The sequence below is a fragment of the Oenanthe melanoleuca genome, chromosome 2, assembly GCF_029582105.1.
Source record: "Oenanthe melanoleuca isolate GR-GAL-2019-014 chromosome 2, OMel1.0, whole genome shotgun sequence".
NCBI classification, from domain to species: domain Eukaryota; kingdom Metazoa; phylum Chordata; class Aves; order Passeriformes; family Muscicapidae; genus Oenanthe; species Oenanthe melanoleuca.
Genome location: NC_079335.1, coordinates 106,928,656 through 106,955,916, shown reverse-complemented (window position 1 = coordinate 106,955,916; position 27,261 = coordinate 106,928,656). Strand labels below are relative to the sequence as shown.

Genomic DNA, 27,261 nt, shown 5'->3' with positions numbered 1-27,261 from the left:
TGCCATCCACCATAATGAAATTCTTATGTAAAATTTTTGCAGCCACTTTTTTGTTCCTACTGCCCCAAGTAACTTACTATCTTCAGCCACTTTGGGCATATTGCTGTTCCTTTCTCTTTTTAAGTCATTGATAAACATTATGCAAACAGAGGTCACCTACCTCTACTGATAGCTTTACTCCACAGAAAAGTAGTATTCAGATACTACTATTACATAGCATTTAATTTAACAACCATTTTTAACAGTGTTAATTTGTGGGAATATTTTGTATCAGATGACAACGTTAAATTTTTTTTTTTTAAGGTTTTCTTTGGGGAATTTGTCCAAAGCCTTCTGGAAAAGCAAGACAATCAGCTAAACATGTACTGTTCATATGTCTAGCAATTCTTTCAAAGATAAGGTTATGATAAAAGACTCCACCTTACATGTTGTTGCCTTTTCCTTGACAGAGCACATTTACTGACACCTTTAACAACTCTGCTTTTTTAATCATTCATAATAGTTTTCCTACTGCATACACTAGGCTGGTCTCAAAACTCTATAGGATTTTTCTAAAAGATTTGGTGTGAATTCTGTCAGTTTCAAGCTTTTTAATACTAGAGCAGTTTTAAGCAATAGGCTCCAAACCATAGTTAGCAGTTTGGCTGTTTCATTCCTGATGCCCTTTAAAATATATCATCTTTTAGATGAGAATTTCCTGCTCTTGGAAATTTTCTACTGATTGAACCCTCTCCTACCAACCTGACAGATATTTCAGGGAAAGAGATCCTGTGGTACAATACATACATGTGCAGAAAAGGGACAAGGTTTCAGCATAGGAACCCTCCTGAATTCCTCCATGGTGAACACAAAGTAGCCATCTAATTATCTGCCATGGCCTTGTTTTGTTTGAAATCTTCTTTTACACCTTCCTCAATTATTGGCCAAATATAAACTGTCAGATTCCCATTCCCAATATATTTGGAGTTTATAACTTATTTTTATTTCTTGCAGAATGTTTTCCTGAGAATATATTTTGCCTTTCTATATTGTACTTTACGTATGGTTTCCAAAGTTTATTTTTCTGTGTTTTCCATTTTAGTGTAACTTATGACTTTTGAAAGGTTTCCTTTACCTCATACTAGTCTTCAACATGCCACTGTGAATATGTTATCTGAAAACATTATCCTTGCTTAAATGTCACACAGCAGTAGGATGTCATCATCATCATGGCAGTTAAATGGGAGTCTTTCATGATTGTGCTCTCCACCTTTGCAGTCTTTGTAATTTCCTTTAGCACAGATGGAATTGCCTTTCTGGTAAGAAAATCCATGCCTTCTTTTGATGAGATTCTGCTGCTTCAGCCTCCTTTTAAAGTTTTGCCAAGCTGTGCTTCAGGCCTAATCTGAGGATACAAAGCTTCTATTGACACAAGCACAGAGGAAACGTCACTGCAAATATCATGCCCTTTCACATCCGTTCTCCATTCCCCTTTGAATATTTCACCAAAACTGTCTAATTGCAACTGTCACCAATGTGGTATAATTTAGTTTAAGACCCCCTTTCCTGAAGGAGCTACAAATTATTCCCCTGTACTCACTGAACCTCAGTTCTGCCTCTGTACACAATGTTCTCTATCTTTGCACTTCAGGTTTTGGGACAGGTTTAGGCAGCTGCTTGTGTTTTGAACTGTGGGTGAAACACCAAGATCCTGAGTTCTAACATGTTTTTGATTCAATATTGATGAAATCGCTGAGTTTAATCTGCCATTTCTCCAGGTTTGGGAGGGAGAACAGGGACTGAACCAATATTGCTACTGAGAAGTATTAAAATAAAGACCTGTCCTGAATTATTGGGTAAATCAGCACTCCCACTTAGCCAGAAGCCTTCATTATTAAAGGGAACAATAAGTTTGTAGCTGAAAAATCTATGCTACTAATAAAATAGTATTCTATAAGATGTAAGAGTTTTGATAAATATTATTGAATATAATTTTGTTTTCTTTCCCCTTTTGCATGTCTACAGTGCAGCAGTGCAGCTGTCTTTAAGTTCCCAGGACAGCAGGGCTTAGCCTTAGACTTAGCTTAGCCAAGTTTAAAGCAAGCTGGATGCAAGGCACAGTTGGGATCAAGGACACAACTGTCAAAGGACAGCTATGGATTAACAGAACTCTAAGCTGATCTCAAATGACAATGCACAGCCCAATGACTCTGGCAGCTGAGACTGTGGAATCACTGCAGTGGAATCATGGATGTAAAGAAACCCAAGTACCAAACAGGGAAGCTCAAGTGGACTTTATTTTAGTTATTAGAATGTACAGGGACATCAGTGTACTGGTTCTTATTTAATTTTTCAGATTCAACACAGGAGCAGTTAGACAACAGCTCTTTGCTTTGTGCACGTTTAGAATGTGTCATGTGGGACATCCTTAAGTAATTTTCTGAAAGGTTCTTAAAGAACAATGTAGTCAAAACCAAGCTAAGTGACTTCATAGATTCCCTGATATTTCAAGGAAATGCTATGGATACCAAAAAGCTTTAATATAAGAAGTGATAAGGAATTGTGTCAACAGGGTGGTAGGATACAGGTAACTGATTTTATCATCACTTTTATAGTTGTTGAAGTCCATTCCATTCCATTAACTGGAAACAGTCCTTGAAAACTTCATTATAACACTATTTCTTTATTACAAATATTTACATACTATATATTAGTACAGTTTTTATTTCCACACTTTAACAATCCCATCTCTTGAGGCAGTTACTATAAACCCTTGTGTGGTCTGGAAAGTGGCGATATCTGTGATAATGTCATGATGCCCAACTGGGAGGGACTCTGGACCCTTCCGAGGGGTCTCATCAGTGGGCCCCAGCTTCTGCTTGTTCTGAATTTCCTGTGTAAAAACAAAGTGAGAAATACTATTTACAGAAGGGTGAGCATTTGCAAAGAGAGAGTGTTATCTCTATTAGGTTGTCAGTGTAAGAAGACTGCAAAACCTCTTGCACCAAAAAAACAATCAAACAAAAATGCCCAACCATACAATCTCACACCATTTGACAGTTTTCTCAGGATTACTCCTTGGTTCATTTCTTTTCATCACACACAGCCTAAGTCTTAATCTGAACTGATATTACAGCTCTTTGATTAGGTAAATAATGTGGATTTTTATAATATTTATTTCAATGACACTAAGGTTTGGTATTCCAACTGGGGGAAAAAAGTTACAGGAACACATACATCTTGGCTTCCTTAAGCTTTTGTAAAAACTGCCTCAATAGCATGAATGTAAATTACTAGCTTGAGAAGAAACACTAAAAAGGAGGTGCACTGGGTAGACCCCTACTGACTTATTTTAGTCACCTTTGAAGTAGCACTCACTTTGTTGGACTGAAACAAAACATTGTGCTGTTTAATAACTAGCAACACCGCCAGCTCCCAAAGTCACTCTGAAGGATGTAGCAAAATCTTCAGCATGCAGCTACTGTATTATCCCAGTGCCAGTACAATCTCACATTGCCTTGCTAAGATCTTACTCAAAAGACATTCCAAACACTGATCAAAGCCAAAAGTGTTAAAAGTCTAAATTTCAGTGTCCCAAAAGAAACATATGACTCTGGTTTCTGCACGTAAATAGCATTTGGTGAGTCAAATTCTGTCAAAAACAAATTATGTTATGTTTTTCTTTTAAAGTAACTTCTTCCCAACTGCCCAAAAATGCAATGCTGACACCATCCACAAAGAGTGAGTTACAATTAAAGACATCATGCAATGAATATAATCCATAGGGCCATCCAAAGGCAAGCAGAATAGGTGTCTATCAAACAAAGCAAAATACCTGAACTACCTCTGTGCCCTCAATTATCTTCCTGTAGTAGGAAACAGATGGAGAATTGGAACTTCCAGCAACAACATATGATCTCTCAGGGTAGGCTAGATCCCAAAACCTAAACATGAAGAAACAAAATCAAGGTGAGATGTTCAATTTTATCAGCTTAAAACAGCTGCTTAAAAGTGGTCTTGCCCTTACACTGAAAATGAGTTGGTACAAATGCTATCTGCTTTCTACACTTAGTGGAAGGGAGTGATGCAGAGAAATCTACACTCATATCAAGCTCACACATGAGTTATCTTTTGGTTTCTGTCATGGAGCCCGTGAAGAATTCTACAGAAGGATACACTCTGTGATTCAGAGTGCACATTGTGTTTCAGAGAAGCACCAAGTTCTGCAGTCCTTTTGCTGAGAACAATTTCCTCAGCTCACTGATGTTTACTAATGAACACATGTTCAGTATCATTGTTTTGGCTTCTTAGAGATTACTTAGGCAACACTTGGCAAAATTTAGTACACCAGCAGTGGGGGAGGGGAAGGTGACAAATAAGAAAGTTGTTTAGTATGATTACCTGATTTTCATGTCTGAGCCTGCTGTCAGTAATATAGGATTACCAGAAGCTGGACTACAGTATATTCCATGGATGCTGTGAGGAGAAGGCTAGCAGGAAAAAGAGAATATAAAAATAACTTATTAGCAATGACTGTCACTATGCTTCAGAAAGGGAATGCATTCCTTGCCACATTTATTCACCCAGTTTCCAAATCTTTCTGGGAAATACCAAGTTACTTTAATGGGCCACATCTTAATAATGAATGCAAATTGCTCCCTTACACTTTAGAGAGCAATGCAACAAAATTAACCCTCAGCAATCCTTTTTTGTTTTTTTTTTTAATCTTGGAAATTACATTCTCAATGATGAGAGACTATTTTAAAAATAATCAGGCAGGGAAATCCTACTGAAAAGCACATGGATGCTTATATTTTTAGACTGTGAAGGCATTATGGGACAGATATACAACAGAAAACTAAGACCATGGAGCTCCCAGTGTAAAAAAGGGCAGGACTGAAATGAACTCAACCTGCAATCCTTGTAGCACATACAAACTTAGGTTTAAGCAGATTCCAGATATGCATTTACAATGTTTATAGAAGCAGCTGTGATAATTTTTCTCTATGCACTTGTGAACGATATTCCAGATTGCTCCTTTCCCAATTATATCCTAGAAGAAGAGTAACTTCATGCTTTAAACTAGCAGTTAAGTGTAGTAGTGGTATTATAATGCAGAAAGAATGTGTAAAAGAGCAGATGCTTACAAAGTATGCATAGCCCCAGGAACAGCAAGTAAAAGTAAGTACAAGATGCCACATCATGAATTTTGGCTTTCTCATAATCTTTATAAGCTTAACCATCTCACTGGTTTTCCAAGAACATGAGGGGGTATAACAAATGAGTGTTACAAGTACATTCCACAGTCAGTGGAAGGTACCAGTCAAGATTCAGGTCACAGTGCTGTTCTACAAAGGGGATTGAATTCTGACAAGTAAAACAGTTATGATGGCAAAATGAAACCCAGGGCAAGTGTTGTACTGATGCACAGCATGGTGTCTAAGGCTGTTCTAACCCTGGCTACACAACAGAAACTGGAAAAGAAAGAGACCAGACCTGCAGCTCTGAAAGAGGGGGTGCACTGCTGGCCCACAGAGTGAAGCGTCGATCGCCAGTTTCCATATCCCACATGGAGACTTCATTGTTGCCTTGGACAGCTACAGGAAAGATAAAGCCAGTGTAAAAAGCACAAAACAGGTTGGTTGGCTCTTGTTGTTTGCACTACTGACATCACATCACATAGAGACATTCCCTGTTTGCTCCCTGCAGCATTTGTGTTTGTCTTGCTCTAGTACTTTGGTTTTACCTCTTGAAAGCAGCTTCACTATAATTAAATGTGCCTGATTCAAGTTTAAAGGAAACCTGATTTAATTCCCAACCCTTTTAAAAATGTATAAAACCCTCAGTTTCCTCCCTAGATAATTTCTCAGCCTTCTTTGAGAAGGATAGATGGTTTGTTCAGCATAGTCATCAGGGACTTTGGAGAATACTCCTATGCAGAGTTCAGTAGCTACAATGAAGTTCCACATTCATGTGAATAGGCCAAGAATTCTGTTCAAGAGATTGCTTACAAGCCTGGCAGGAACCTATTAGGCAAGGACTTTTTAATATTAATCCAAAATTATGAACTTTGTCATTCATTAGTCTTTCACAGGGAGGAAACAAACTAAAAACACAGTGAAACTTGCTTTATTTCTATGTTTTTTCAAGAAATTTGTTTTATCTCCCAGGGTAGTTAATAATTCAAAATAGGAAGCCTAAGAAGCAAGCAAAATATGAAACTCAAATTACTCTCATTTTACAGCAACTTGATAGATTTTGTTTTTGTAGGATTAGTTTAAGGTTCTTGTCCATTTCAGAATATCCTCCTGACACAAAAATAAAAAAGTCTATGACAGTGCCACATGCAGTGAGGATGAAGCAGCTGTAACCATACTGGATAAGGAATTTGGAGATTTCCAAAAGTTCTAACCCATGATACAGCTGGCTTAGATTGAAGGGGGAATTGGAATTCAGTCTCTGCTCTACAAAAGGTGGTGGCAGATTTTCCATCAGCTTCAATACATGTCATGAGTTTGAATTGAATCTTTTGCAACATTTTGTCTTTAACAAGGGATGGGGTAGACAGGACACAGGGAGGGCCCCTCATGACAGCTGCAATTCTCAGAAGATGAGAATTGTAAAGGCTGTCTATTATTTCGACAATGGCTAAACCGTACTTTTTTCCTTTTCAACTTCCCACCAGGGCTTGAAGCAGAAAGTGTAAGAAAAACTGGTTTAATCACAACCTCTTGCTATTGTGAGGTGAGTTTAAGACATCTTTTACCTGCTATTACCCAGGACTGATAGACAGGATGCATGAGCAGGCGTCTGATTCGGGCTTTGGAAGGATGAGAGTGGCTGGAGATGGGCAACTGAAACCTCATGTCCCAGCATGCCATGGTACCATTGCTTGTTCCTGGTGAGAAAAAGCTCCCCTTAGTCAGAGGGATTTGTGCTCTCTTCCTAGGAAAATGGCCTTCAGCCTCAAGTACTTAGCAGGCAGAATGCTTCCCAAAAATAGATGAGAAAATATTTCTCTCCTCTTGTTTGAGAAAAGCATATGCTAGCAAAATCAGATCAAGCAAAAGCTTGAGCTGTAGTTACTGTAAGAGAAAACCAAAAGGAAGAGGGGGGCAGGGAAGAGAGAGAAACTAACAAGAAATACAAGCTTACCAATACACAGCCAGCACTGGTGTATGTCCACAGCAAATGAAGTTATGAGGCCTAACTTCAAATCGTGTTTCAGTGTCCAAGCATTGCTGCTGGATCGCAAATCCCATCCAACCAGAGACCCATTAACTGTTCCATAAGCCAGTACTGACTGGGCTCCTGAATTGAAGTGATGCATATCTACCACACAGCCATCATCCTTCAAATCTAATGACCTGGGTTAAAAACATAAACTAATTTAGACACAGGTATGACTCCCTCCAAGTTTAAGACTCCTTCCCACAGCTTATGCTGAGCAGCTTTTTCCTCTTTGTGCCACCTCTTAAGGCAACCGCCAGAAACAGCTTTCTGATTTTAGTACAATAGGTACTTATACTCTTTCAAAAATCTCTCTGCTGATAGATCCTGCAAGGTTGTCAGCAGACAAACACAGCTCTGTGCCCTGGGTCAGGGCAATCCCAAGCACAAACCCAGACTGTGTTGAGCATACACTGAGAACAGGCCCGAGCAGAAAGACTTGGGGTGTTGGCTGATGAGAAACTCAGCATGATCCAGCAATGTGTGCTCACACCAAAAGAGCCAGCCACAATAGAAGAAAAGAAAGTGTGGGCAGCAGGCTGTGGGAGGTGATTCTCCCTCTCTGCTCCACACCTGTGAGACGCCACCAGCAGTACTGTGAGTACTTTCTGAAGCCTGGATATCTCTCTCACTCAAACTGGAAGATTAAGCTGTAGCTTCAGTGAGAAATGTTCAAACACTGCTCTTATGGAGGTAAGAAAGAGCTAAACCAAGCCCATAGACTCCCCTAAATAGTATCCTATTACCCATATCTCTACCACCTTATCACATTAAGAGCCTGGGAGGAAAAATTGCAGGTCTGAGGCCACATCACATGCTGTACATCTGCAAACATTTATCTAATGACCTGCAAAGAACCTTCAACATCACCTTTTAAATATTAATATTGCAACAAAGGAACTAACCAATCCCAGTACATAAATAAAACAACTGAGAACTACTCAGAATGGCTGTTTCAAGCTCATAATGTGTTCAGTGACACAGGAAGTACAAATATTCTATAGCCAGCTAAGAATGGTCAGCTCTGCACAGTTGCCTTTCAACCCTTCTTTATGAAGCAAGATAAGAACATGGATTACAGCCTTCCAGTACAGTCGGGGCTCAGCCAGCAGGAAGCCTAGAGCAAATTTAAGAGTCTATCTGAGGAAAATACTAACAGCTTGAGCTCTCTGTGTGGTGAAATTTAACTGCTTTAAGTACATACCTGCTTTGTATTGGATGAATTTTAGGAGATTTAGGGAGTTTTGAGGCTTCAATACCAAGAAGCTGGATGGCACCATTATCTGAAGCTATGGCCAAGTAATGTGAGCCTTGGCAAAATGTAAGTGTCTTTACATGTCCTCCAATCCGAGAGTATGTCAAAATTGATCTAAGCAGTATAGAGAGAAATATGGGGAGACAAAAAAAAGAGGTTAGTTTTGGTGGCATTTAAAAATAAAAAAAAAAAATTAAAAAAACCAAACTTCTCTTTAAACACCTACTTAAAACCAACGGCTCTTGAGAGAGCTCTGAAAATAACATTTTCTAGCTGTTCTAGAATGAGAAAGCAAAAAAGCCAACAACACCAGAATATATTTATATATGTACAGAAATTAAATTTAAAAGCCTACAATTATTATGGCTACAAAGCAGTCCCTTTGTATTTTTTTCTTTTATTAACTAATTGAAACAGCAATCTAATATTACAGATGCAAGTCAAGAGGAACACCAATATATCTTAGTGATACTTCCAGCACACCACAAGTGATTCGTATTTTGCTCCCTGCTTTACTTTATTTTTCACTCTAAAACTGCAGCTCCAAATACCACAGGTTTTTAAGCTACCTGGTTGTAGTGGTTTTTCCTTCCATTTTCTGACTGTTCCAGACCTTCACTGTGCCATCATTTGAGCAAGTGGCAAAAATGGAGTGTTCGTCAGAGACCCGAATGCGATTGACTGCAGACTTGTGTTCATGAAGGTGAGCCACCAACAGCCCTTTGGGACGCCATCCTACAGGGAAAACAAAACCACTACCTAATTAGGAACAAGCAATCCCCCTAGATCCATCCACTAACTATATCAGGATACAGTCATTACAACTGCAAAGCACAGAGAGCACTGAAAACAGTGTTAAGACATTTTAAATATTAAAGGCAAAAGCCTACTTGCTAAAGTAGACGCTAGGTCATAGCTGGTCTGCAGAGTAAACACATTTCCTAAACTAAGAATTTCCTCTTTTCCCCATCTTTTACACTTTTTTCATGAAAGGACGATGTCTTGACTCAAATTATACATATATATATATAAATTTTTTTATCTGATAACCTCAGTGGCCTGTGATGTACCTGGGGGTGGGGGCTTGCTCTCCCACTCAGCATTCTCCATCATCTGTTTGGCAAGTCTCTCTGCATTACACTGCTCTCTCTTCTGCTGGATCAGCTGCTGCAGCTCAGTTTTGCAGGTGGTGATGCGCAGCTGGTGTGCAGATGGGGACATTGTGCTGCTCAGGGCCTGCAGGGCTGGTTTCCTGGGCTGGACAACTGCTCCATCAGATGCCTGTAAGAAATCAGCCCTTAAAAATATATGCCTTACATTCTACAGACAGATAAATCCCCCTCATAAGATTTCTGGGTCACACACAGTGAATAAAAATGGAAAAAATCTTTTTTATTGAATCAATTAGCAATTAATTAGCATTAAAAAAATTAATGCTTGCATGAAGACAAAAATAGTGAAAATTATTATTTATATAAAAGACTAACCATTTGTTTATTCTACCCTGTTTGCCTACTCTGTTTTTGTAGTCTATCTATAAAAACTGTAATGTGCTGTGCACACCTATTAATGTAATTACTACAGAGGCAGTTATTGCTCTCCAGACTGACAGAATTAAAGGCTAGCTCTCAAATTTGTTTACATTGGGCTTTAAAAACCAAAGTGTGGAGTGTTTCCCTTACAGTCCAGGGTAGACACACTCATTTAAAGCTAGCAGAAGTTAATCTCCAGCTAGAAGAGAAACAGTAAAGTGTTCAGTGCCAAGAGATGCCTTCATGGCTTGCAGAGCTCCCAGCCTATCCTTCTCTAGCCAGTACTAAATATTACAGGTACAGGGTATCTAAATGTTGCAGTGATTTCCAAGTTAAAACCATGATATCTCTTCCTCACAACATGTATCAAAACATGCAATTTGAGGAAAAGCCTTCCCTGCCCGAAAAGTTTACACAATAATTATCTAAACAAAGTCCCATCTCTTTGTTCAAAGCATCTATTTGTTGGTGAAGCTCTTCTGTTCAATGGACTAAACTTACTTCAGTCCTCTCTCAGTTCCTGTTTTAAAAATAAGAAATTAAAAGTCAGCAACTCTTCTGAAGAAGACACCCGCCAATAGCATGGCCAGTGTCAAATAACCTCTGAACAAAACAAGAACATCAGGTCCCCATAGTTCCACTTGTCTTTAAAACAATTAAATCATTTCAGTTTAAGATGAGGACATAGTATTTTTCATGTATACCTGTGGAGAGGAGGACAAAGTGGCACAAATGCCAGCTGAGGACTCTGAACGAAGTGGTTTCCCAGCTTGGATGGCTTCAGGATCAGTAGTTTGCCCATGCCCCTTGGATATTGGCTGGGAGATGCTTGCTGGTTCCAGGGACCCAAACATGCTTTTCCATTCTTCATTTACATTTGAATCTTGCTTTACATGCTTTCTAGCTGTAAGTAGTTTGGAGGGAGGGAAGGAGGAGGTGGGAAGAGAAGAAAAAAAAGAAACCCCAACATTACCATGACAACATTCACTCAGGATCACTCATTACTTTGAGACTATATGGAAGTCTAATATTTACATGCCAGATTGTTATTTATGTTATTTATGTACAGAGAAAACCCTACTGCTATGTTGTGGAGATCAGCTGACAGGCATTTATGAGAGAAACCAAACAAAGGACCTGCCATGTGTGTTCACATCTTCTTTATTCTATAGTTTACTCATGTAATAAATCACTTTCCTAGAGGGAAAGCTTACATCTAGAAGGCTGCAGGTTTAGACTCCACCATATCATAATTTTTTCTTACAGAATCATGGAAGGGTTTGGGTTATTTAGTCCAACACCCTGCAATGAGCAGGGACATCAAGAAAAAATTTGTAACAGTACACAAATCATTGTTAGTGTCAAATACAATCAGTGTTCCATCATAACTGCAATATCACCTGTAGATTCAAGCATGTTAGAAATTCATTTATTTTCAGCATTCCTTTAGAGTCACTTAGAACTGTAAAATATAGATAGAAAAATAAAAACATGGGACAAATTAAATTTGGACAAAATCAGTGAAGAAAAGTTAAAGGCACAAGACTAAGGGTAACAGCTTTGGGTGAAACAAATTAGTTCAAGTACAGACTTCATATACACTAACTTTTAAATCATGTTGACTCCTGATTCAAGGATGCAAAAAAAAAAGAAAAATCCTATATTTCTGTACTTTCCTTTACAATTATATGCAAAACACCCTAACTGTGGAAATAAGATGTTAATAGCTATAGGCTTTACAGATATTTCTGTATTTTTATATGTAAAAATAGCACCTACCAGTGATGTAATAGAGGAAGGAAATACAAGCTTAAGAGAGTAAAGGGGAAGCTCAAGCTGTCTGGTAAATAAGGATTTTGAGGATACAGAGAACTGGAATTCCAGAGAACTGGAAAAAAAGTCAGCAGCAAGTGGATTTCAGATCTGAACAAGGAAATGTAAGAGGGTTTTTTTTTCTGAAAGAGGAGCAGGTAAAAAAAAAGTAAAATGGGAGTGGATGGGAAGCTGAAGAACCCAAGGGTGAAAAAGTATGTACTTGGATGAGCAACAGTTGGCAAGTCCTCAGTGCCAGCTTGAGGAGTTTTTAGTTTTCTTCAGGCTATCTCAAGAAAACATCCAGGATTTCTACAGTGAAAGAGCTTAGCACTTGTTGAGAGAAACAGAGCAGATATGTAGCCTTCAACATTTACACTGTTGCCATGAGTCACTAGAGTCCTGTTTGTCACAACCAGCTGAACAACTGCACATGCAATCAAAATAATTTAAAATACTCTCAGGGGAAAAAATAATCCCCACTTTTCAATGATCAGAGAACATTCCACCATCTCATATTTCAAACAGCAGTAATTTTCCTATTGCAAACTCAGTGAGGATGGTGATAGTTATGTAGGCTGATTTACTGAGAACACCCTGAAAGGAAGGCTAGACTTCAACTATATAGATCACAAAATATACTAACCACGTTTGTCATCTGAATCCTGCTTTGTTTTAACAAGATCCACTTGTCTCCCAGTTATTCCCAGAGCTGACAAGTCAATCACCCCTTTGTGACTGCTGTCATGCAAGTGGCTCTGATCCACAATATTGGCTTTAGCTTTATTAGATTTTAACATAAAGTCCTTCAGTGCTAACAGTTTGTCTTCTTCCTCCTCAGTCATCCCCTACAGAATAAAAGAAAAGGTAATATTACTCTCTTTTAACAATTACGTGCATCAAGGTATGAAGATTTAAGAAGCAGTAAAATTAATGACTGGCTCAGGAGTGTGGAAGAGCACATCCCCAGAATTCAAAGCATTATTGCTCATACAAAACATAAGGTAAGCTACTACAGTGTAAGATCTTTTCTCCTAAGGAATGGGGCAAGGAAAAGTGAAAGGGCAGAACAGAATTTAATGCTGGATCACTATCTGGTGCAATCTGCTTAGCTGCTACCTAGACCATGCTTACAGCCCACAGGCAGTAGGAGGAAAAAACCCCACACAGCTCCAGTCCTTTCTCCTCCCAGTCCTCACTACTTTGGGTGGGTGATTCATTATGTTCCCCTCTTCACACATGAGCCTCAATACTTTCCAGCTCCATTTGCTTTTAGCACACAGGCCCATGCTTTGACAAATACATACTCCTTTATCCAGCACAATGCACTTATTCCAGCAATGCTCCGTAATGCAGCCACATCATAGAAGCATCAGAAGTTTGAGACTTACAGCCATTTTTTAAAGACTTAGGTAGTATTTGTATATCTCTGTATCTGGCAGATCTTTTAAAAATCTTAAGTTCTGAACAACTTGTCCACAAGCATATACTGAAATCAGTGAAGTTAATGGCTTGGAGGATCAGAACCTCTGACTGGGAGTCCCTCATAGCAGTAACTGCAAGGTCAGGGTTTGTGGAGGTATACAAGAGTCTCAAGCCTGACTTTTAAAGTACAAATAAAACCCAATTACTTGTGAGAGAAGCTTCTTCAACAGCTGTGCAATGGCAGGATCCTCTGGGGGTGGGCACTCAGAGAGAGCTCCAGTTCTCTTCTTTTGACGCAAGTGAAGGTGTCGGAAGAGGCTTGTGATATCCTTTGATCTTAAGACATAATCAAATATGGAACGACTGACAGGCTCCTTAAGTACACTTAACAGGACTATTTCTTTATCTACCTGCAATTCAAAACAACAGACCAGTCAACATGATGATATCCATGTAACTTGTATAAATCATCTAGATTCAGCTTGTCTCCTTTGTTAAAAATAACATCTGTGTTGGTCATGTCAGACTTTCTCCATTCTCTTTCCCTCTTTCCTATACAGTGTTTCTCATATCTTACTGTCTACATGAAAAACAACTTCAAAATTAGTCCAGAGTGAGGACTTAATATTACAATCCAACTTAATGTTACCCACTACTTGCTTGCTAAATACAGTGTTGCATAGCATTATATACTAAAATGAAGAAGAAAATATGGTGCAGGAAGTGAACAAGACAAATTTACAAATCAATGCCTAAAACACAGCACAAAGAACATGCAAACAAGGAAAAAATGTTATTATAGTGAAGCTCCCATCTGCAAGGTTTACAGCAAAATGTCAAACACGGGATGCATTTCTCAATGTACGTAGCTGCAATTATTTCTTATCTATCAAAACACCTGAGAGGTGCAGTCTACAGGTCCTGAAGTTGTATGCAAAGATGCCTATATGATCACACTACCAGCATCATGCAGGTCATTCCTGGATGTGCACTTATAGTAAATTACTTCATTCATTATGAGCACTGTGCCCCAACCCTCAGCAAAGCACTGACACACAGGAGTGGTGCCGGTGAAATCACAAGCAAGGTAATCACTGCTTAACTGACTGATCTTGTAGATCAAAGCACAGAACATAAACCCACTTGTTTTACAGCCAACTTTTTATGCCTTTTACACTTCTCTAAACTAGCACAATATTGCAAGAGTTTGACTATAAACAAGACAGAAAAGGCTTGAACCAAATACACCTGTTGATTTTATGCTTTGTAAAATGTTCTGCATTTTGCAACAAATTTGAGACAACAGTCTTTAAAACATGGAAAGCAAAGGCCATTCTACAAACCTGCCAGCAGAGATCAAAAACCTATAATTTCCTATAATCTTAATTGAAAAAAAAAGTATATATGGTCATTATAGCCAGGACCATGGCCAAGACAAACTTAAGAATCATGACTACTCCAGACATATTCCCATTAATATTATTAGAATTACCTGTATTATTGGTTGTGTGATGAAAGGATGGAGGTATGGCATTAGCTTGCAGTAGACATCAGCAATATTCAAATACTGTGCCACCACAGTGATAAATCCAACTGCACCATAACATATCCAAAGATTAGGGTGACATAGAAATGGTGCTGAAAGAAAAACAGGCTGTTAAAATATATCATTCATACAGAAGAGAGGAGATCATCCTGCATATGGCAGCCTGTGATATAATTTCCTTCTAATAGAATTACTCCCAAACAGAGCCTCCTCTCCTCCAGAGAACCAAGGTAAAAACATTCATATGGAGGAAATTATTTCATGGATTTCACTGTACTCATGCTGCTCAATCTCCTTGCTCTTGCCAAAAAGTGTATTTTCCTTATTTGTTCATTTCAATCCTGAATTGTCAACTACAGATTTGCAATGGAGACTAATCCAAAAATAAATCTCAACCACATTCTGACAGTTAGTGAATCCTAAAACTGGTGATTTATTTTTTTCTTTTTAAGTAAAGACTTTATTCCTTTCTGCTTTCCCTCTCTTCCTTGAAGATTCACTACTTATATTCTAAGATTATGAGACTCAGAGGTCCCCCTAATTATGTGGGCTTTAAGAAGTTGTTGTCAAGGCACTGTATCTAGTCATGAGACAATCACAGACCATCTGCCCCAAATTCTGAGTGCATTTTAAAAACTGTAACATTAAGAAACAGACTACATCTCAAAAGATCATTTGGTCATTTTTTCCCCATAAATAGCTGTTGAATCTTGAGCACATCTAAATTAAATTGATAAGCCTGATCAGGAAGGAGAGAGCAACTCTCCAACCAAGGGTGTATTGAGTTAATGGCTTTTTATGGAATTAGAATAAGACAGGATCACGATTGTCTGAATTCTCTCACCTTCAAAGACTAATGTGTAAGTATTTGCAAGTTATGTGCCTGATGGACTACCTGAAGCAACCACTATTTTTTTTTTACAGCAGGCTGCCATGTAAACCCAGGAAAGATCTTAAGGCAGAAAGTTTTTGGAGTGAGTGTTTTTTGCTTCTGCCCTATATAAAAGCTGAGAAGATGCTTCCAATTTGTTCCACCAAAATGATTATTTTAGAGCCCTGAACACTAACATGGTTCAACTAGCAGTAGGTCCTTGCCACAATTTTGTTTAGATTCTAAAGCAGAACTACAGGTTTATATTCTAAACAGCTAAGCTGACATGTACTTTATGTATTACTGAGATTTCTTTTCCTTACTAGGAAAACAGGGTATTCTCCAGTATTCCAACTTACCAATATCACAAGCAAACTCATAAATGTGGGGCTTTTGCAAGAGCCCCAGCTGGCACATACAAGTAAGAGCATTGAGGGCTTTATAAATGACAAATTCTTCAGCATCACTGAGACCTTGCTGAAGCAGAGGTTTGAGTATTGATGAGCTTTGCCAGCCAACGTAAGCAGCAACACCTGAAACATAAAAATAACACATAAAAATCCAAAACAAATTTATAAACACCACAAAACTCTATGTCTTCTTATCAGAATTGAGAGTAAACATAAAATAACTTTATCCTTTCTAATCTAATAAGGTAATAAGAAAATACTTGTTCATGTCTTAATGCTGGACTTTGCAACCCTTTGCTAAAAGGAAGGGAGGAAGAAGAGAGAAATAGCACAGATAAGAGAAATCCCCTCAGTGCCACTGCTACAGGGCATCTGCCCACAGCCACAGGCAGTAGTGGCTGCACCTACTTATATACCAGTTAGAGACTCAGTTTTAATGATAAGCAAATGCTTCAAGTAAAATTAAAACATAACTTCAGAACTTAATCTTAATTCTTCTGTGGATGCTTTGAACAGATACTGGGAGCAGAGTTAAAAATATAGGTTACATGCCTTCACTTCTACTCTTAATTGCCTCACAAGTCTCTCGATGTCTTTTGCAAGAAGTCAGGACACTCTGACCTGTGCTTTAGCTTCTCCATTGCTCCTTCTAAACAATTTCTGATAAGTTATCAATATCACCTCTTGGCAGCTTGTCAGCACAGCATTTTGTGGCTTTCAGTCACAATGGAATGTGCAGCTACCATAATGGCCTCACTGAAAGTTTGATCACGATTGTTTCTCTTGCCATGGACCCAAAACACCATTTTTGCTGTCAGGAACTGCACTTGGGAAAGTTTTCTTGATGCACAAATCCTGAGCACCAACTCTCAACTATGGTCGTGTGGATTTCCAACATACATGGTGCATTAGATATACTTAACAGCTGATGTCATTACTGGTAAGATTTGTAAAATTGTTATGAAGTATTCTGAAGGGACAGAAATCTTTAGGTGAGCTTTTAAGGCGCTAAAAAACTTTTCCAGTTATAACTTTAGCATATACCAGTGCCTGGTTTTCATGATATGAACAAATCTAGTGGAGAGAATGGGACCATGTGCACTACAGAGCTTGCAGAAATCCTAGTAATCACTTGCCATAATTTAGCTTTTTAAGTTAGTGGCTGCAGCAGAGACTCAAAGAAGAAAAAATAATTTAAATTCCAAATTTTTAATATTAATCTACCCTAAACCTAAATGTCTCAGTCTTATTTGTATTAAATACTTGAACTAAAAGAAGTATACATTTGCATCTACATTGTTTCATCCTAATTCCCTAAAGAAGTATTTCCACCCAATAATTCATAAACTATTTTCTTATAAATTCTAGACATCTTTATAAGCACTTTTATATGACTTATTTTTTAATGTTCTGGAAACTGTTAATTTATTTATATTATTTTCTTTCCACTCTGTTTGGCCGAAACCAAACACTTACCAACAATGCTGTCAAAGAAAGCTCCTCGAAGATGCCAGTCATTCTTGTCATTTAAGAAAGTGATCATATGAGACAGAAGAACATCATTGGCTTTTTGACGTCCAAAAAAGACACACAGACGTGTTATTCCATTTTCCATTAGTGTTTGTTTCACAATATTCTCTGGGTCGCTTAACAAAGTCACGACTTTCTGCTGGACCATTTCATGCAAGGCTTGCAACTCTGCAAGGGACAACAGGATGAACATTTTGGCTGAGGAGAAACAGCAGGTGCACGTGTACCACCTGCTGCTAAAGGTGTTACACTGAGAGGTCACCCTGAACAACATGCAACTTGGTAAAGTTGGTGATGCAGCAGAACCTCAACAGTTCCAACAAGGGCTTACCAAAGACTTCGGGCTAAGCATCAGGTGGTGACAAAGCCAAAGAGTAGAGAAATGTGAGACATTTTTACCCAGATCAATTTATTCCAAACTTGTTGCAACTTTCACTAAGATGATTCCACTCATTTTATACATATAGGTGATATGCAGATGTGAAGAAGCAGCAGAATGAGTCAGCAGCAACATTACCACAAATGCTTTCAGGAAATTTTGGGTTGATTTGTTTATTTGGCTATGAATTTCAAAATTTGTGAACTGACAACAGATCAAGAGTATGTTTTTTAGTTAGGTAGATAGATTCACTTCATTAAGCATACAGAGAGGAATATAAGAACACTTTAAAAAGTGAGTGCTTCGAGGTTCATTAAATTTCTGCAGTTAACCTAACAATACTGATGAAAAATTTGAAGATGACCTTGCCTATGGCTTCTACTTCATCACACAATTAAAAAAAAAATCTATTAAATGGAAATAACAAATTGTTAATGCACTGCATACTATTTAAAACTACAATGCAGGATCTCAAACAAGCAACCCAAAAATTTCAGCTACTGCTGCACCATTTTTGAGAGATGGTTATCATTTGCCTGCAGTCAGAAGTCCAGCTAATTTGCTTTCTATCATGACCCTGTCTATCATTCACATGAAAAATCTGCCTCCTGGGTTCAAATTTCTCATGCTTGGTTTCTAAAACAATGGAAAGAACAGACCTACAAAAGCTTCTTCCTTCCTTGTGTTACATCCTTCATCTCCAAGCTATCTCAAGGGCAGGGGACAGCATTTCTTAGAAACACAGCCCATACAATGGAGCTTCTCCCTCACTCCTCAGAAATTCTGGGCACCCCATGCCTTACGTGAAGGAATTTGAAGAGGATCTTTTATATTTGGTTTTAGCAGACTCATTGCTGTTTTATTTTAAAGTATCATCCTGCAACTAGTTAAGAGATAATTGCCTTTTCCCCAAATGGAATATGTGCAGGATGTTTACCAACTCTGATTAGTCACAGATTGATCTACTTAGCCCACAAGAGAAATGACTGTTTTTAACCACAAACTCTTCCCAGCTAGGAAGACTTGCCCAGCTTCATTCTGGGAATTAATGCAACACTAAAAGGCACTGCAGATGACACACAGGTCACTTATTACCATGTGTCTTTCCAAAAGGAAAGGAAAAGAAAATCCATCCTTAGGATTTTAGCTCATTCTCTGCACTAGTTACAATACAAAGTTACAGTAATGTTACTGCCAAATGGCACCCACATATCTAGTTTTGCCAGGCAATCAGATAAAAATTTTGAGGAAGAGAAAAGGAAGAATGACTGAAAAATACAGTACAATGATTATGCTGGAATTTGACAGGTTTTCCAAAGCTAATGCTGCTTCCCACTCCAACAGAAGCAGTATTTGGAACACAGGCGTGTTTTTGCAGCTGACTTGTTTATGAGACAAGCTGGATGTGAAGCTGGATATGCAACCAGGCAGCCAGCATCACAGTCAAATACCTTGAGGACCTCTGGAGAAGAAAAATATGTTCATTTATACCCTTTTTTGTCTCTCACAACATTCAGAGCAGAGGTGTCTGCGTGAAGCTGTAACATACTTTGGTACTGGTCAAGGCAAAACATTCTTCCCATTTAACAGGAAGGCTAAACTTTGAGAGATGAGTATAGATCAATGTTACCTAGGAGCTTTGGCCCATGATTTGCAATTTTAAGCAGGCAAAAAGTGACATTACCTGTGTCATAGTTATCACTAGGGTGAGATGTTTCATCCATTTCTTCACCATTTGGTTCATTTTCCATATTCAGATTTTTCAGCTGTACTAACTCCAGAAATCTCAGAGCTGTTTCTGCCAATAATGCTATGTTTTCTGCAAAGGAAAACATTCTGGTTAAGAATTGATCTACTTTGCCAATTTACACCAGTCTGATGATCCCCCTGATGCCACTGACAACACCAGTCACAATGGGCAAACAGGACTGAAATTACACAGGATGCTCTGGTCAACCCACTCCTGTTGACTCCCAGCAAAGCTATTGAAGTACATCAATTCACACAGTACTTTTGTCATGTAAACAAGTGGAAAAATCCTGATGATATTAGGTGTAACAGACTAATTTAATTTTTCTAGAACCACCACTAAATGCCACTTAATCTCAGTTTAGTGACAAAATAACCTGATAGAATGTAAAGGCCAAATATCCTGAATTGACTAACATTGCCACATAGTAGACTGCACAACAAAATAACAACAAATCACCACACCAGGACATGTATCCTAGGGAATAACAACTTGTTACACTAGAATCCACTTTTAGAACATTTGTCAGTGTATCTATCCAGACGATTTGGCACCGTTCTGCACCATTTGGAAGCTGCTGAAGCAACTCAGGCTGCATTATATGGGTCACGCCACTGCTGGCACAGCAACAATAACATCAAGGCAGAAGTCCCAGTTAAGCAGCCGTTCTGAGTGTCATCCAAAACAACAGCAAAATGCCAGTGGAGCCTGTCCACAGACCAAATCCTCTTAAGACACCAGTCTGACCAAAAGTGTGACTACCTTTAAATACATCGATGGATTTGAAATTTAAATTGATCACGGTGACCACAAGCAACTGGTTCCACTCATTACATATACAAAGTCTTCAATAAGTAGTTTTATCAGTTTACTTAGTAAAAAAAACAGAAAAACATCACCTGAGACATTTTCAACTGGAAACTTCATTTATAACTTAAAAAACCCCAAACCCAAAACAATACGCCTGAAATTTGCTAGTCATAGCAAATAAGGGTACATAGTAAATAGCAAACACGGGCATGACTACAAAGCTTCTTCCTGAACTGTGCATAACTCACACATATGAATAACATCTAAAGAAAACATCTGTTACAGTATAAGCCAGTGTATTACAGAGCAAATAATCTAATTTCAGCCCCTGCATATCAAATTTCATTTTGCTGGAAAAGAGCTCTGCAGCCCAGCAACACAGAGATGCTTTTAAGTTCGTTTTGTATTTATTCAGTTCCACCAGGCCATTTTAGGGAAAAAATCAGAGCTACTGAAATGCGAGTACAGGTGTCATTACCTGCAGTCACTTCTGAGACTTCTGGAGGGTTTTACTGACAGAAACAGTTAAGAGAATACAGAAAAGCTCAAGATTTGGAGTTTTGACTGGATGTCCTCTTACCAGCATATGCAAGTCTGACGATGGTGGCTTCATCCTGGGCCAAGTGTGCAATGCCTGGCAGTATGTATTCTGGGTAAATGTTAATGTCATTGCGTGGCACCTCTTTGACGAGTGCAAGAACTTTAGTTAGTGTCCTCACAGATTCTGCCCTCACCCTGGGCACAGAGTCGTTGCTGAAATGTAACAGATAAGGAGTAATACGATCCAGAAGAATCTCAACGCTTAATCTTGGTGCTAAATGAAGAATCAGCTCCAAAGCGGCCAGTTTTGAATCACAGTATTTAAGAGTCTGTAAACAGGAAGTTATCACAGACACTAGAATAACCAGACCATTCTCCTTTGTCTCTCCCTCGGCTTTCTCTGTGCGATCATGCCCACAGAGATTGTGAATTATGTTGTCCAGATCTTTACGTATGACCAGTATACGCTCATCTGCTGACACAAACGTTTCCTTGGCAAACTGGGCCATGTAAGGCTGAAGGAAAGTGTAAAATATTTCAGGAAATGCATTGTTACGCTGCTGTTTCAAATAATCTTCAGCTGCTAAACGTTTATCTGGCTCTCGATGGATCATCTGAGTGACCTTGAGAAAGGCAGAAGTAGGAGGGAGCGGGAGAGAAAGATCAAAGGTTTAGACATTTGTAATACAAAATCATCAAAACCCAAACCCAAACAATAAGCAATCTGTTACCAAAGTAGGTGAAATAAACTGCAAGCAGAACACACAGAGGTTGTAATCCTGTAGTTCATCCTTACCAGTTCTCTGATACTGCGGTCTTCAATTTTGTTTAGGACTTGATCAGGGGAAAAGAGGCCATTTCTGTAAGCCAAAAGCTGAGATAAATCAAACAAGGGTACACCTTCTGTGAAGAGCTCTGCTATTACACAACCTGGGACAGAAAGAAAAAAAGAAGTCAAAGATGTCAGAGGAATATAAACAGACACTTTAACTTTGTTTTCTATATGCAGACAAGAATAAACCCTAAACAAGTCTTTGCTAGATTAAAAATAAGGCAAATTACTTGCCAAATTAATTTGGAGGAAGGAGGTAACATCTCAAGCTCCAAAACCTGGCTTTTATACTTGATCCCTGAAATATGTTCCAAGTAATTTATTTCAAGCATGTAAACAGCAGAAGAGTTTGCAGTAGAAAACATGAGATGGTGACTTCAGCCACCTGTCAGCAGGAAAATCCACCACTAGAAAAGGAACCCACATCACTGTCATGTGTGCTAAGAGTGTGGTAAGTCAGCAGGGATCGGGTAGTAGGTCAAAATTAAGCAGCCCTTTTACAGAAGATAGAGGAATAACTTCTGCTCCCACAGCTGATGCTGGGAGACAGCATATATTCACTCACATGATTGCTAAAAACAGACCCTCAGTGCTGTGTACATGATACCAGTCTCTCTTCAAAGAACCTGCTCCTGCAGTTTGCTCCCAATGGTCTGCTTTATCAGTGGAGTATCCTGGAAGGTTGGCCACAAGACCAACTTGTAAAATGAAGTAACCATTTCCCTTCAATTCATATTTGAATGACTTTAAGGGGAGAAAAAACCCTCAAAAACAAGGGCTAAACTCAATACTTTCAAGACAAGGCCAAGACTCAAGGCAGTCTCCCACAGCCAAACTCTAACTAGTATTTGTGATTGGAACCATAACAGCACTTTGCTCCCACTTCATGCCTGTGGGGAAAATAAAATGAGAAGGCGTTTCTAGAGCCAGTATTGCCAATTTATACTGTTCCAGTCCCCCCCTGAACTGGACAACTGACTGGTTTCTCCTCTCAGGCCCCATGAGGCACATGCTTCTCTGCCAATAGAAGATGATGGACTGTGCCTTGAAGAACCACCTCTTTCCTAGAGCATAGCTGAGCCATAGCAGAATAGTTTGATTCCTCTCCTCAGAGAATAGCAATAGACTTAAATTATGTAGCCTACTATGTTCTTCTGTAGCTATACTGTACTACATCAGTCTTCTAAGCTTCTAAGCTCTTCTGCACAAAAACAACACCTGATAGCTCCAAGTACCTGCAGAAAAGATATCCATTGCACGTTTTAACTCCCCTCTTGTTCGCTGATTGCTATTTGCCAAGTCTACCAAAGGAGTGGAAGGGTCCCGCATGTTTTCCAGCTCCGTGGCAAACATGCTGCCATCAACAAAGCGCTCAGGAGCGATGTAACACGTTCTCCTCCGGGATGTGTCGAAGAAATAATTGAAATCAGCAGGATTGTCTTCAGGAAGATAAGTTGGTTTAAAACTAGCGAAGTCAGTTAGAAGGACCCAGTTCCAGCTGGTCACCATGATGTTCTCTGTTTTAATATCACCATGGCGGACTCCGGATTTGTGCGCTTGGTCCACCGCAGTGAGGATCTGGAAAGCGATCCACCTTTTCTCGATGTTGTTGAGGAACGGCCTGGTGCTAATTCGGTCATAAAGGTTGTCCCGTACGTACTGTCTGAAAAGCATGGCGGCCTTCTCGGACAAGGCGGCTTTCTGGAAGGGGAGGCAGTTCTGTGCCGAGTGTAACCTTATCTTCAGCTCCTCCAGCTCCTGCTTGTAGCTCGTCAGGGGCAAGGTGGGATCCTGAATGGCAAACACCTTCACGACCACCAGCCCCTCCCGGTGCTTGGCTCGGGCCACCTTGAAGAAGCGGGTGCTGCCCAGGCTCTTGTCATACTCGAAGTCGTGGATGTCCGAGAAGTAGCTGTCCACCGAGAGGATCTGCGAGGGGGCGATGCCAGCCAGCTGGTTGCCCATGGCGGCACCTCCTCCGGCCGCGGGCACGGGCCGGGGCTGTCCCGCGTCCGCCGGGCCAAGCACGGCGCGGATCTCCCGCAGCCCGGCTCCGCCCCGCCGCCCGGGCCCGCGGGCCGCGCTCCCCGCCCCGAGCGGGCCCGGCCGCCGCCGCTGCCCAGGCCCGGCCCCAGGGGCGCGGCTCCCCCCGCAGCGCTCACCGGCCCAGGCGGAGCCGGGACCCCCGGCCCCGGAGGCGGCGAGAGCAGCGAGGCGGGACTCGGGGCGGCGGAACCGGCACCGCCGGGCGGGCGGGGAAGGGGCGGTGCCGTGAGCTCACATCCTGCGCCCGCCGGCGGCCCCGCGCTGTCCCGGGGACCGCGGCCGTGCCTGCGCGGTGACACCGGCCCGCCTCTGATCGCCACCTGGCCTCATGGCCTCCTTGTTTTTTTTTTTTTTTTTTTTAATTTTTATTTTGCCTCTGGCTCCGTTCTCTGGAAAAGTTTCTTTTTGTTCTTTGCTGTGCAATGGGAAGAGGCTGGGGCGGCAGCTATGTGATGTTTAGAGGCCGGCTTTAAGTTGTTTCCCTCTGCGTGCCTTTGGCTTTTTCTGGCGGCTTCACTTCTAGGTCTGTTCTGACAATGCTTGGTTTACCTGAAATACGAGGAAAAAGTCTTTTCGTGGCAAACAAAATCATTGACTTCCTCACAGTTTAATCTGAAAGGGCTTGAGAGCAAGGGGGAGTCCATGGCAGAGTTTGTTCATTCTTCCCTTTGCCTTTTCCCTTTGCCATGTTCTTTCTTTGCTGCCTGTGATGTATTACTGAAGATGTGGTATTTGGGTCTCACAGACCAGTGCCTGTATACTCAAAATCTCCTTAATACAAGATTGCTACCAGCCATGTGTGAGGTCATTTAATCAAGCAGTCTTCAAAGTGGTTGGAGCTGTCCTAGCGAGGGTTTCTTGCCAGCAGGACTCTCACATCAGTAATTGAAGCCTGGAGAGTTAGCGTCCCAGGGCAGAAATCTTAGCCCAGGCCTAGGGTTAGGTTAGGACTAGGATCAGGGTGAGGAGAGTGAGAAGCAGCAACCTTCTGGCATTAGACCAGTGCTTAGGCACAACTCCTTCTAGGTTCATAACTGTCATGCTGTTCTTGCTCTTTGGAATCCCATGATCTGGACATAATTTCCATTCACAAGACCATTACCTGGAGGGCAGGTAGGGTAGGCATCAAGTGCCAGGGGAATTTGGAAGAGAAGGCACATAACTCAGTTTTCTGCTCTTCTAGAAACTTGGCAGGTTGGCTTCGTGCTGTAACACTGTAAACAGCACTGTTTAGCTTCTGTCACACTGGGTAGGGAAGGGAGTGTGGAGTGGTGACTTCTGTGCTATCTTTTTGAGTTTGATAGTATGTTAATAGTACCCTGTATGATCCTTCCTAATCACCTGAAACTTCATTCCCTCGTTTTAGGGCATAACATGGGTGGAGAAAGCTGTGTAAGGAGACAATTGAGTGACTGCTAGAGGTCTGGCTAAATTGGTTGATTGTCTTGTAAGTTACTAAAAGGATAATCAGGAAATCTCCATGGACTTGTCTGCAGAACAGTTACATAGATGTTGTTCTCTCTAATGGAAAAAGTAAATGGATTTAAAGCAGAAAAGTATTCTCAGTTGCAACTGTCAGCCCCTGCTGCTCAGCTGTACTCTCCAGCCTTTGATCACAGGAGGCAGGTTGTTCCAAAAGAAGGCAGGGCTTTTTCATAGCCAGGGCTCTTTGTAGCTGCCAAAGGCAGACTTTGCTCCAAGCTGAGCCATTATCTGCTGTCTCCCAGCTAAGATATATTTATTGCCTGTGCACACAGTTGTGATGGGCTAGAGTCATGCTTCAGGCCAGTTTTTCAGCCACCTGTGTCAGGGTGACAGCTTCCACAGTGCTGCCAGGCGTACAGCATGTGTGGGCACAGGTGCTCAGAGAGATACATGTTTCCTTGCTCTTTATTTGAAGTTTACGTAAACTGGCCACAACAAGTAGAGGAGGTTTATTTATGGCTTCGGACCAATAAAATGAAAAGAAAAAGAGTGAATTTCAACTTATTCCTAGTCTTATACTGTTTAGGTGCTCCTTCAAATCAAAAACAAATAGGAAGGAAAACTTATCATTTCACTGTGGCATCTTTGGTCAGCATTTATCCAGAAGTGTACAAGAAGTAAAAATAGATGCTTAATTTCAGCTGTTGATCATGCTGAAGTTAACAGAAATTATATAAGCTGCCAAATACATTGTGATCTTTTTCCTTGTCTCCCAAATCTGTTTTCCTTCTAAAGCAAACATCCTTGGGTACCTATGCAAATGCAATGCCTTTCATCATTTCTTGAAAATGTCAGAACTCTGCTGTTTCTGCAGAAACAGAAAAGCGAAGAGCATTGTCATATCAGAAGTCTCCTTTAAATCATGGATGAAGCCTGGAAATTGCCTGGAAAGTGCCTGGGCTCGGTGGTGTGTCCTGTGGATCTCCAACACTCTTGCCCCAGTACAAAATATTTATCCCTATTTACTCATTCCAGGGGTTATGGAAATATTTATGTTGTGTGAAACCAAAACTGCTTTGAAAGAAGAAAGGAGATTTAATGAATCTTCAATCTAAAGAATATTGGAATAAGAACAAAGTTTTTGAAAATCTCAAATTTGTATGTTTTACTGAAAAGGGCTTGGAAGGTTTTTATTTCTTATGATTGTCTATGCCAGGATTTTGGGTAGTTTTTTGCTTTCGAAATGGTTCAATATGTCAGTTGACTTTCTAGGAATGGTGCTTTTTAAATTACTAATTTGCAAATGGATTCAAGATCTGTGCATATTACCCCTGATTAGTATGTGTGTACATTTTAAAACATTCTGCAGCACCATTCTGTGCTATCACATCTTGTGACAGGCTGTCCTGCTGATTTAGCAAGACTTCACTGTATGCAATATGGCAGTGATCCCAGGGACTTAAATGGGTGAGAGAAATGGTTTATAGAATACTTTCTTTAAAAGTACCTAAGGTAGGAGAACTGCCTCAAGTTTAGTCTCCAGACTGATGTACTGACAGATTTGTTCCCTAGTCATGTGCTAATTGTTTTGGAATGAGAATCACTTGCTCCTGGATCCTTCTACCAAAGCAGCATGTACAAAATTAATTTCACAAAACTCAGCAAGAGACCATATGGAAGGGGAAAATGGTATTTATTTTAAACAAAGTTGATTTCAGTCACTAACATATTGTGTTGTAGATGTCAGTCCCTTGCACTCCCACACCATGTACTCAGAAGCATCCAGTCATGTGTGATACTTTCATACACAATCTTCTATTAATGTTTCATTCAGACCAAGTTCAGTATTTCTGCCACAGAGCAAGTTAAATTGCACTAGCACACATGCC

The 27,261-nt window shown here is 40.1% G+C and overlaps 1 protein-coding gene across 1 annotated transcript; it reads right to left on the bottom strand.

Moving 5' to 3' along the window:
• Nucleotides 1–2,642: 2,642 nt before the first annotated feature.
• PIK3R4 (phosphoinositide-3-kinase regulatory subunit 4) lies at nt 2,643–24,151 on the bottom strand. The gene is made up of 19 exons (XM_056484688.1): nt 23,137–24,151; nt 21,866–21,999; nt 21,110–21,692; nt 19,654–19,788; nt 17,537–17,758; nt 16,010–16,183; nt 14,726–14,871; nt 13,440–13,643; nt 12,455–12,656; nt 10,701–10,900; nt 9,535–9,745; nt 9,034–9,199; nt 8,414–8,578; nt 7,135–7,346; nt 6,746–6,877; nt 5,476–5,576; nt 4,381–4,469; nt 3,815–3,923; nt 2,643–2,872 (listed from the first exon to the last, which is right to left on the bottom strand). Exons 1-19 carry the CDS (start codon nt 23,864–23,866, stop codon nt 2,702–2,704), a joined length of 4,086 nt encoding a protein of 1,361 aa, XP_056340663.1. The 5' UTR covers nt 23,867–24,151; the 3' UTR covers nt 2,643–2,701.
• Between the last annotated feature and the right edge of the window lie 3,110 nt (nt 24,152–27,261).